This window comes from Adiantum capillus-veneris, chromosome 2 (genome assembly GCF_014529385.1).
Source record: "Adiantum capillus-veneris isolate H3 chromosome 2, ASM1452938v2, whole genome shotgun sequence".
Classification (NCBI taxonomy): Eukaryota; Viridiplantae; Streptophyta; class Polypodiopsida; order Polypodiales; family Pteridaceae; genus Adiantum; species Adiantum capillus-veneris.
In genome coordinates, this window is record NC_140932.1 from 148,400,476 (window position 1) to 148,413,099 (window position 12,624).

Genomic DNA, 12,624 nt, shown 5'->3' on the forward strand with positions numbered 1-12,624 from the left:
CCGAGAGTTTAAGAATGCAGTTACACATGTACTCTTTAATAGAAGCAATTACTGTATCCTTGACAAACTGACAAGAAATACTCACTTCTATAGCACTAACCAAACTTTTGGACATTCCGTAAGAGCAATTGCCAAACTGACAATTTGTACAGCTCTAACATTCATGTAACAGGTATTTCATTTGAGCTCACTTTAAATACCATGTACATCATTTGTTTCAGAAGCCATTGTCACACTGACAATCCATGTAGCTTTGAAACTCAAGGGGTCAAGGTAGGTTGCAAATCGAAGGCTTCAAGGTAAAGTGATAACACAGTTGGTGACTCTGCAAGTTCACCTTCTTCCATCCACTTAGCATCCATTGGTGGATAGTTTCTGAACTTTACTAAGTAACGCCTAGCAACCTTGCCTTTCACTTTCCTTTCTTTGTGTGCCAAAATCTGTTCAGGGACCAAGATCTCGTCAAGTTCCTCGACTTTCGGCTGATCTTCAGCTGGCATATCTTCTGGCACATCACCCACATAGGGTTTGAGAAGACTCACATGAAACACATTGTGAATCTTCCAACTGTCAGGCAATTTCAGCCTATATGCAGCATCACTGATTATGTCGCACACTTGAAAAGGCCCATAGTAACGCATGCTGAGCTTTGGAAACAGTCTTTCCTTGCCCTTCATCTTCTTTAACCTTGCCTTTTCAAAGCGTAAAAGCACCCAATCACAAAGTGAATATACCACTTCACGACGGTGATGATCAGCTGCTTGCTTTTGCTTTGCCTGAGTCTTCTCTAAGGCCACTTTGACCTTCTTGTACATTTCATCCATGTCCTGAACATACTTATCTGCTTCAAATATCTTGTCCTTTGTGTGCAGTATGGGAGGAACTTTCTTGCCACCTTCAACTATCTCAAAGGGTGCCTTGTCAGTTGATGAATGCACTGTATTATTGTATGCATACTCCACCAATGGCAAATACTGCTCCCACTTTCCTTTATGCTCTGACACATAGCACTTCAGCAAATCTAGGACAGTAGAATTTGCCTCTTCTTACTGTCCATCTGTTTGAGGATGAAATGACGAAGAGAATTTGAGCGTTGTGCCCATATTCTCAAACAAGCCTCTCCAGAACAAACTTGTCATGCGTGGATCACGGTCGCTAACAATCGACTGTGGCATGCCATGATACTTGAAAATATTGCTCATAAACAAGCGTGCCATCTGATCTGGCTTTATCTTCTTCCTGACAGGAATAAAATGAGCCTGTTTGCTGAATCTGCAAATGATGGTCCAAATACCATCGTTTCCTGTCTGCGTTCTCGGAAGATCAAAGATAAAATCCATAACAATACTTTCCCATGGTTTGTCTGGAATAGGTAGTGGTTGCAATAACCCTGGTGCCTTTTGCCTGTCAAACTTGACCTTCTGGCAAATTAGGCATTCTCGCACAAAGGCATCCACATCTCTTCTCAATGTAGGCCAATAGAAGAATGTCTCGACCGCTTTAACTATAGCATCAATACCACGATGCCCTGCATACGGTGGGACATGACTCTCTTCCATAACTTTGCGTCGCAATGGCTTTGTGACACAATCTGCCATGCATCATCATGAACCCGTCTTTAAGAAGATAGTGTTCATGACGTTGTCCATCCATTAGCTGCTCGAAGACCCTTGCAAAATCTTCATCATTTGCATACTGTTCTCTCATATCATCAAGTTCATGATGATAAGGAATTGACACAGCTGAAATTTGTGGCTTCCTTGACAAGGCATCAGCCACAACGTTCTTCTTGCCTTCCACATGCACAATCTGAAAATGGAACATGGACAAGATATTTGCCCATCGCATATGCTTCTCAGATAACTTTGTCTGTGTCAAGAAGTATCGCAAGGTCTGATGGTCCGTTTGGAGAACAAAGTCTGCACCTAGCAGGTAGTGTTTCCAACTTAAGAGCGCATGAATCACAGCCAGTAACTCTTTCTCATAGACCTTCATGGTCATCTCTGGCCCTTGCAAAATTCTGCTCTCATAGGCTACTACCCTGCCATCTTGCATTAGCACTGCACCAATGCTACTACCGCAGGCATCACACTGGACCACAAATGACTTCCTAAGATCTGGCAACACAACGACTGGATCTGAAGTCATCTTTTCCTTTAATTGATTAAAAGCTGAAATCTCTTTCTGTGTCCATCTAAAGGTGATTGCCTTCTTTTGAAGAGCATGTAAAAGTGAAGCAATCTCAGCGAAACTTCAGATAAACCTTCTGTAATAGGAGCATAGTCCCAAGAAACTTTGGACATCGTGCACCGTCTTCAAATCAGGCCATGACTTGATCGCTTCAACTTTTGCAGGATCCATTCTGACACCATCCTTTGAGACAATGTGTCCCAGAAAGTGGATCTCTTCCAGAAAAAATTCACTTTTCTTTGCATTGATGAGCAACCTATGACTGCGTAGCTCTTCGAACACAATGGCCAAGTGATGCCTATGCTCCTCTTCATTCTTTGAGTAGACTATCATGTCATCAAAGAATGTACCAACAAACTGCTGGTGCGGACGGAAAAGTCTGTCCATCATCCTATTGAACGTAGTAGGAGCATTTGTGAGACCAAAGGGCATCACTAAAAATTCGTAAAGGCCAAACGTCGTTCTAAAAGCAGTCTTGTGCACATCCTCTGATCTAATGCGGATCTGATGGTACCCACTCTTTAGATCTATCCTGCTAAACATAGCTGCTCCTTCTAATTTGTCCATAATATCATCAATTCTAGGTATAGGGAACCTATTCTTGATGGTATTCTTGTTCAGTGCACGGTTGTCTATGCACATACGCCATGAGCCATCCTTTTTCTGCACCAACAACACTGGAGAACAGAATGGAGATGAACTGGGCTGAATCAGCCCCTTTTCTAACAGCTCCTGTACTTGGCCCATTATCTCTTTCTGCTGAGCCGCACTAACCCTATATGGAGGCTTATTTGGTGGGCTACTGCCTAGCACCAAATCTATCGCATGGTCCTCGGGTCTCTCTGGCGGTAATTGAGACAGTAATGAATCGGAAAAACAATCACTATACTGTTGTAAAAACATTGACCTTTCTTTATCTAACACAGATAAATTTGATTCATCACAATCTGAGACTTCACGTGCAAAAACCAAGTACGCAGAAAGATGCTTTTTCATTACAGAAGTAATAGCAAAAGCTGATACAGTGGGAATAGACTCCCCTTTAAGATTTACATCCAGAATGTGAGTCTTTCCCCTGCTCTATACAGTGATCTTTTTGTTGTAGGCATCCATGATTCCCTGTACACGAAACAACCAAGGAATACCTAACAACACATCACATCCGTCCAGTGGCATGATGTAAAATTCTTCAGCATCTACATAGGATTGGATATGTAGACGCAACTTTCCAATGATGGGTGTCACAGCCTCTGTATGGCCAGGACATGCCAAATTTGCCTCTGCTGTATACCCCATCTCTTCAGGTCTGATTTCCAACTTTGAAGCAATTCTGGGGAAATGAAGTTGGCTTTGGCACCTGGATCAAAGAAGATAAGCACTGTTTGATCCCTGACCTTTCCCCATGCTCTGCAAAGCTCACTTGCATCTGAATTTGGCTTGTCGCCCACCATATCTGGCACTAGACCAGCCATGGGCTTCTTTCCTTTCCTGTCCTCCTTGTCTTCAGAATCAGCTGGCCTTTTCTTTGTAGGACAGTTGTAAGCAATGTGGCCAGGCTGCTCACAGATAAAGCATTTGTTCTCTGTCCTTAGGACCTTCTTTTGCTCTTCAGACTTGCGAGGAAAACGTCTTTTCCATTTCTTCGCTGGTCCCTTTTCTGATTCAGCCGAAGCTTTGCCTTTCCATGCGTTGGCTGGCTCCTGAGTCACTTTAGGAACCTCCTTGGAAACATACTTCTTCGCTGAATTTTTCTTGGCTGATCCTTCCTTGACGCCAGTATTGAATTCACAATCTTCTCCCTTGAGCAAACCATTGCCAGTGTTTGCTACCTCGATGAGCTGCATCAAAGTAGTGACTTTGGTCTTCGTACAATACTTTCTCAATCCTTTAGGTAGGCCACAACAGTATTTTTCAATCTGTTCTGTCAATGGCACAAACCTATAGGAAGTTACTGAAAGTAGAGCTTTCCAAAACTTCCCATTGTAATCATCCAGATTCTTGCAAGTAGCAGCATTAAGCTGGTGTCATTCTGTCATGACATCTGCTTCAAAGTCATCAGATAACCATGCTGCTACAAACATCTGCTTGAAGTAAATCCATGTGGACGGAGCTTGCCCTTGAAGCAATAAAGTTGTCCACCATTGTCCCGCATTCCCTGTCAAGAAAGTGGCTGCCTTGCGGACCTTTGAAGCCTCTGTAAAGTTTCCCCCTGCATAGGCCTTGTCAAACTGCTGGAGGAATGAGAGAGCCTTCTTCCTGTCATCAAACCCTGTAAAGGTCGTGAAAGTCACACCTTTGCCACCTTCTTTGTACGGAGTTGGCCTCTCCAGCGGCATTAAATTGTCATATGGAAGTGACTGAAACATGGGAACATTGTTAGGGTTCATTTGTGTTCCCTGACCGCAATTAAGTTGACCTAGAAATGCCATATTTGGCTGCTGATTTGTAATTCCAGCCATACCAAAATTTGCCTGTGGCATCCCAAATTGGCCTTGAATGCTCTGAAACCCTGGTAGCATGCCCGTGACACCATACATGGGGTTAGGCATCATCGTTTGAGCACCCCCAAACACTGTTCCTAGTGTGTAAAACTGATTTCCAGGTGCATGACCAGCCATGCTCTGGAATACCGATCCACCTCCAAAATAGCCAGGGTGTACTGAAGGTGGTGGGAAGACTTGTTGCATAGCCTGTAGGTTGCTTCCCTGCCCATTAGAACCAGCTATAGGCTGCTGAAAGGTGGCGGACTGAACTGGTACAGTTTGAAAGACTGGCATCTCAGCCACCTGTTCTTGCACCTTAGACACACGTTGTGGAGACTGCATATTCTCCGTCAAGTGTACAGGTGTTTCCATTGACTGTGCAGTATGAATCACCTGTGCTTGAGCCTTAATAGGCTTTTGAATATAATCCAGTGACCCAACTTGCTGAGACGGATAAGGAGGTTGCAGAAGGCTAAAAACCTCGGGTTCTGCATTACTTGTGTGAACATAGCCACGGCAGTAGCCAACTGGGTCCTGAATATATCATCATCCCTCTGTGGTGGTCTTGAAGACTCACCCACTTCATGTGTCTGTTGACCCTGTGAAGAGGAAACCTCTTCAGTCACATCATCTCGTCTGTCAGCCATAATTGCAATTCCCTGTGTCTGGTCTATGATCCCCTGTGTCTTCAAGCCCAAACTGACCAAGGCTCACTTCTATGGGAAAAAGAGATTTAATCCCGTCGATGGAACCATGAAACCGGCCTGTTCAATCCAAAAAGGGCGGTAGACTTTACTTCAAACCTTCATTTAGCTTTCACCCATTATTAGTCGTCTATTTTACCTGTACTTTCAAGACACAACAAAGGGGAGAGGGATACAGGCTACTAGATTGCACCTGTATGAGTAGACCGACACCAGATTGGCCCCTAACTTAGGCGCCCCTTTCGATATTTCTTTATTGTTCAAAAGAGGGAATAAACGCTGTGGTTCCCTACAAGCTGCCCCGCACAAACTCGGCTGAATTTCCACTGTTCTGGCCTGATTTCGGCAGCATAACTATACTAGGACACTTCACAGTCAGTATTCCCACGCATTGAATGACTTTCCCGACGCATACGGGCACTTTGTAAAACCTGGCGAGAATCTGCAGCACGCTGAATTCTCTGTTTTCAGCCCTGAAAATGCGCCAGATCACCTGTACAGCGGTCCCCTTGCGTTCCCGAACCTCCTGGGAGTATTAGGGTCCGTTTAGGGCCAAACCCTAAACCTGCAAAAATACACAGCAGGCTGTAATTTACTGTTTCGGGCTCCGTTTCGCGTGCCGGTCGCATCCGTAGCAAGTCCTCGAGCTCCCGCACCTGTAGGGCTACTTGCCCTTTGAATCGGACGAGATTTCGAGCGTGAAACCTCTCCGAATCACCTATACCTGCGGGGGATTAGCCGCTAGCTAATCCAATACCTGTGCAAGAGGCTCTTGCCTCGGCAATCGCCCATGAACCCATACAACTGTACATTGGTCAAATGAAAAGCCCACTAGTGGGGCATAACATACTGCCATAGGGGAGAGAGAGGGCAGTGCGTAGCGTGCAGGGCATCACTCCTGGCACCGCACTGTGCATAAGAGGGAAAGCAAGCACTCCGTAGCTCTTAACCTGTGACAAAATCTGAAAATGAGGCTCTCCCAGCTTAAAATTCAGCGCCACTTCTTGTTGCATGAGGAAAGTGCACCAGAAGGTGCCACATGGCACATTTATAAGCATTTTCCCGTTTCGGGGTTGCCACCTAAAAATATCCCAACCGGTCGCCCAGTTGACTTCACGGCAGAGTAAGAAAATGTTCCCCTTGTCATTCCGGAGGTAATGACGCAAACACATTTTCAGGTCCCAAAATAGCAGTTCCCTAAATTTTAGGAGATGCTGCCATTGTATCTTTCTAGGTCATCCGACCCTCTTTGTACACTGCGGCCACATCCAGAACTGAATTGTAGCCTCTGTAGCAAAGGATTCCACTTTGGCTAGTCAATGACCCGAATTTGGCTAACCATAGTCTTTGTCCAACCTTAGTGCTCTCTTGCCCTCAGGCTTGGACTCCCTCTGGACAGTTCCACACTAGCTATGCAATGCAGGGCAGTTAGATTTCCCGAGAGGTGTTTCCAAAAAGTGAAAGTAAATAGATAATAAGAAAGAAATCAACAAAAAGGATAGATAGTAGTCACACGCTAGTGACAGTCCACCTCTGCGGCTAGGCTCGCTTGCGCTGTCGGTGAGAGAGCAAGTCGAATGGTGGGCTCAGCGGGGTCGGGCGAGGGGACTTCATCAGAGTCCCTCTGTGGTGGAGCTTGAGCCTCCATCTGTGTCCGCTACTGTGGCAGAAAAAGAGTGGGTAAAGCAATTTCTCTGCAAAAGGACCCCGACAAGCACTGTCAAAGAAACAGCACTGCCAGAGCCAATCCACAGAAATTCCTCGTGGAGAGAACGGCAGAACGGAATGAGCCGGGGGGGGGAGCAGGCGACAGGGGGGGTAGCGCAAGGGGAGAGCGAGGGGCAGCGCGTGCAGCTGGGGACACTGGCAGCGCTAGCAGGGGGGGGGGGGGGGGGGGGGGGGGGGTTAGCAAGCGACGGCGAGGGGGGGCGATAGGTACAGGTGCGAGGGGGGGAGCGGCAGCAGCAGCGAGCTATTTTTTCTTGATATTTATATGCAGATGTTCTAGTGCTACTGTTAGCTTTAGCCTCAGTTCTAATTCTATCATTATGCTTCTTTTTTTGGTTTTACAAATGAGATACCACAATTGTACATTACTTTGTCTCATAGGCCACTCAGCTTCTAAGACGTTAATAAAAATTAATAGAAGCACCAGGTAGCTGAGGTTGTGTTTTGTGTGATGATTGGCCAGCACCACATTTTACTGTCTGCTACCCCCAACACAGATTTTGAAGGTCTGATTTATGTGAGTGCACTAAAATAAATCTGTCATGAACAAAAAATAGTTGGTGTAATAATCTTGTAAGCTCGTGAACAAAATTTTGAATTTTAAGCCCAAAAATAAATTTGAGCGATACAAAATCACTATTAGTGTTTACTCTACATGATTATTGTTGTGCATTATAACCATCCTTGGACATCATAAAGACATGATCACAACCGAAAAGAAATGGACAACATACCTGAGTTCTTCGCCCATCACTCTCCAAAATCTGAGAGCATATATTTAAAAATAATGTAGAAGCGTTAATAATGAAGTTGCCCAACAAGTCTACAAGCTCTAATAGAAAGATATGTCAGTTAACGTTTAAGAAACACCTGCCAAGCCCTCATTGTGGGAAAATTTGATGGTAAAAGGCCTTCACAATCAATTTGCATATCCTTAACCCATTTCAAACACGAATTTGGGAAGTCTGGACCCACACTTGCTGCAAGCCCAATCCTGAGAATAACTCATAAATTGCACTATTCAAAGTGGCACATTTTTGGTGACCACACACCAAAATTATACATATAATCCAAATATTGAACCTATCATTTTTCTCTCTTAACTGTTTCCACTGCATTCTATCAGCATTACAACCATGGAAGCATTGACAATCTTTTACACTTCAAAACATTTTTCATCTCTTCATTCAAAATGACAAACTTTCAAAGTTCAGAATCACAAGTATTAGTGAATCATGCTAATACCCTTAGAATCCACTTTCCCAAACAAATCAAAGAATTTTGCTACTAAAGTCGATTGTTTCACATTATGAGATGCTATCATTTTTGGAGAGTCGAACGTTTCAATTTCCAGTCACTTGTTATAGATAATGCAAAACAACCGAGGATCCACACCAGAAAACAAAGTCCTACGATGAGTGTACAAAGTAGCCTACCAGCATTTTGCTTTGAGAAACCCGATCCATTGACGAAATAAAGACATGATTTGCAGCAATAAATGTACCTTGTATCACTTTCGGAAAGCCAAAGCCTTGCTCCAAACGCTGTTTGAGGGCCTGGAACAAATTTTGAAAAAATAAACAAAAAATGAAAGGGGTGGCCATGCCCAATACTTGATTATTACCCAAACCAACGCTTCTCAAGATTTTCTTACTGCATGAAAATTGAAACTCGTGCTTCTGACCCTCCAATCAAGACAAAACTACATGCTTCCAGGCATCATGTGCATTAAATGGTACTACGAGCACTTTAATTGCAACATTGGCACTCTCCAATAAGCATGCATATTGTTGGAAATACAATCAACTTGTGGTGCAGGTTCTTGAAGAATTTATACTAGTAAAATTGAGAATCTTCCTCGCCCTTGAGCATGAGAAAACATTGAACCAGCTATGTATCACAAAGAGGGCATACCTGAAATAATTAATCGCTAACCCCACCTTACACATCATTGAAGGAATGCCATGTATTGCTAGGGATGTGCTGGCAGCCATGCTAGGTAGTTACACCTCAATCACTAGGATCCAGACAGTGTTTTGGATGAAAAACTCAACACACTTATCTGCCTACATATCTGCTTTGGTAGTCTATCATTGAACAGGCAATTTATCACAAAGATGTGAAAAGATAATAAGAGATGTTTTTTGCAAACGTGAGGACATAAGTAAACGAATCGCGTTTCCCATGAACAAAATGTTTTGTTCATGGGAAACGATAGACGAAACATTTCGTAAAATTTGTGAATTTCATAAGGATATAAAACACGTTTCTATGCAACACAACTTGCAATATGTGAAGTAGCCAATTATGTGCTTACTAACTCTCTCATATAATTGATGCCATGTATTGTTGGAGATCCGCTAGCATCATATAATGTAAGGACAAACACCCTTCCTAGGAAGTCACACCTCCAGCATCGGGGTTCTGACATTGTTTCGGATGTATCTATGTATTTTGCTTGTGCTAGTTTCGAAATAAATAAAATTTCATCTTTCTACATATATGGTTTTGTGAGAAAGAGAGGTCAAAACCAGCTGTCACAAATGGATGATTTCTAAGCTCCTAAAGAGGAAGAGAACTGAGGGGAGGCTAAATCTAACCGGAAAGAGGATCAAAGTCTGACAAACAATAGCCCATATGAGGCACCCAAAACAACAAGCAAGAGTGAATGAGCCATGAGAAGAATGAGCTGAGTGCAAGAGTGTCTTTGTTCAAATAGCTTGGTTAATGTTTTATTGTGAAAGTCTAACCAAGAGCAAATATAAGTAAACTTGATTATTGCACCACACAATAAAACTAGGTTATTGTAGCACACAATACTATTATTGTTAACAACCACCACTGTGAGATCAACATATTGATCTTCGAGGAAAACTCTTAACGTATTAAGCACTACACGAGAGTTTTTTTGGTTCGGCCACATTAGAAGAGAGCACAAAAATCTCATCATCATTCATAAAGACATGAATTCTATATAGCAGAACTCTCATCATCTAGAAATGAACATCTTCCTCTTTTTCCTTGAGGTCATATCTGGGATTCTCCAAAAAATAAGGATAGTTAAGTAAAGCAAAAATCATATACCCACAAATAATGTTTTCAACAGTGTGTATAACAGTCCAAAAAGCCATCAAATCATACATATTGCAAGCTTCAATAATCTTGCTTCACATACCTAAAAACTTACAGAAAAACCATAGAAGGATATATAGCTCAAAAGTAGAAAATCAAAAATTTAATCCATGAAGTGACCAAAACAGTACAGCAAGACAGAGAATAAGAGGCTCACTAGTTGTATCATGAAACCAGCACCAAAATATTGACATAATTCTCATCGTCTCCAACATGAGATGAGGTTCTTACATTACCAATCTGCCTCTTCCTTCCAGCAAGAAGAGGCTTTAAATGTGACAAAACAAGGACACCGTCAACATTCGTAGCAACACACAAGTGATCACCGATGCTCATATAGGTAGAGGAATACCACAACCCGACTCAAGAACAATTCCTTTATGAGAACATAGAAGCTCCAAATAACATGCAAGAAAGGTATGACTTCTCTCCATGCTTCCTCTGAAATCATGACCACCCCTTTTGTCAATAGACAAGTGATGGTAGACAATGGTATCCATGGGATCCAATCTAAGTGCTTCAAAAAATGATAGAGTAGCTGTCACAAAGTGATGAGTGGCGGACAGCAGAAACCCTAAAATTCCTGCAAACCCTAATTTCTGCCAGAAACCCTAATTTCCGGAAATCGCGGAGGCTAAAAAAGAAAAAAAATTTTGAAATGATGAGCGACACGAATTTTGCTTTTTTTTTATATAAAAAAAGAAAAGACTCTCTAAAGAGAGAGAGAGGACTACTGCTTTTGATTTTAAAAGCTTTTGGGACTCTGCTTTTGGGCATCCCTTGTAACCTTTAAATTAGTGGTGAGGGCCTCACTTCTCAGAGCATCTGGACGCAGAGTCTGAGAGTGAAACCCTAGCCACTATCTTGTACTTTGATCTGATTAATATAAAAAGAAATACCGAAAGGGGCGCCAGTCTTTGGGGCCAATATCTCTAAGCACGGAACTCCGTCGGGCCAGTGCAAATCTATTGTGATCTGTGAATTGTTTTGAAGTGGTTATTTGGTGCTGTCGCGGTTGATTCTTGACTTGGAGTGTCCAAGTCTGTTACAGTGGTATCAGAGCACGGCCGATTTCTCTTCTACGGGAAATCCGATCCCCGAAAATTTTTTCCGCGGCACCTATGGCTTCAGGCAATGATCAATCGACTCCCTCTGCATCTGGAGATGCGGGCTGGGATCACAACGAAGATTCAGACAGAGAGTATGGCCCGCCTCGGCCTACTCGGGCGGAGCAAAGAGAGATGGAGCGTCGTCAATTGATTGCCGATGCAACAAAGATGATGCTCAATTTTGCCAAGGACCCGAACGTCTACAGACAGCTCAGATTCCGATGATGGAAAGTTTTATGCGAACAAGAAGAATTTTTACAAAGCCAACCAGTATGACTTTCTCGAAGATAAAAGCAAGAAAGTCAGAGAGTTTAAGGAAGGTGGCCACTCGATCAAGTTTGATACTTTCTCAGGATACTCAGATGCTTCGAAGGCTTTGTCTTTTATACAACAGTTTGACATCGCTTTCGCGGGAGGACGCTATTCAGAGCACTCCAAGATTCGGAGAGCTGCCTCTTATTTTAAGGGGAATGCTCGCACTTGGTGGTCCACGCTTCTATTAAGCAAGACTGTGCCAGTTACATGGCTGAAATTCAAGTGGCTTTTTATTTCTTCTTGGTTGACTCAAGAGTTTGAGCGAGATATACGAGCTGCTTGGAACCATCTCCGGATGACCAAGAGCGATACAGTAAATACTTACTGTGAAAGATTCTGGAGCTCTTTCTACCCGCCTCTTTATTCAAGAAGATCTTGTTCAGAGAACAGATTGAACAGTTTACCTTGGGTCTACCTACAAAGATCCGAGATCACTGCTTGGAATAGAAGTCAGCTTCTATTTAGGAGTTGATGAGTCATGCGAAGCGGGGCTTTGCCATTCACTCTGGCAGTCTGACCTACCCCACAGATGAGGCCATGACACAACGAGCCGAACAGACTTCTGGGAATGAAAGTAGAAAGAAAAAGAGCAACCCAGAGAAAAAGGATGCACGACCCAAGCTTACTCCTGAGGAGAGAGCTCGCTTCATTAGAGAGGGGAAGTGCTTTGGATGCGGGGAACATGGACATATCTCCGCGAAGTGCCCTAAGAAGGCACAGAAAGAACAGAATGATAAGAACGACGACGGGCCTGAGAGTTCGAGAGCAGCTGAGGAATGTGGCAAAAAAGGCAAATAGAAAAGCAGAACTGGTGCCACATGGCCTGAACCGAATTAAATGAATGAAAGTACAAACTTTGCCGCTTTTGGAGCAAAGTGAAGGATCAGGAAGCTCTTTTGAAGGAGCCAAGGCCAACTTCTTTTCACTTGGAATTGGCAGCTCAATTTGGAAATACGCCCAACA

At 43.3% G+C, this 12,624-nt stretch overlaps 1 protein-coding gene across 3 annotated transcripts in view; it reads right to left on the bottom strand.

Moving 5' to 3' along the window:
• Positions 1-12,624, bottom strand: part of LOC147463833 (uncharacterized protein C16C9.01c-like) — an 88,830-nt gene that overhangs the window by 59,339 nt on the left and 16,867 nt on the right. For 2 of the 3 annotated variants that reach the window (XM_086529622.1, XM_086529618.1), the window contains exons 2-4: positions 8,610-8,661; positions 7,976-8,099; positions 7,840-7,869 (exon numbers count right to left, since the gene is read on the bottom strand). In XM_086529622.1, coding sequence (XP_086385748.1) covers positions 7,840-7,869; positions 7,976-8,099; positions 8,610-8,661 — 206 coding nt within the window. The remainder of the gene's footprint in view (positions 1-7,839; positions 7,870-7,975; positions 8,100-8,609; positions 8,662-12,624) is intronic. The other variant, XM_086529626.1, reaches the window with a different exon arrangement.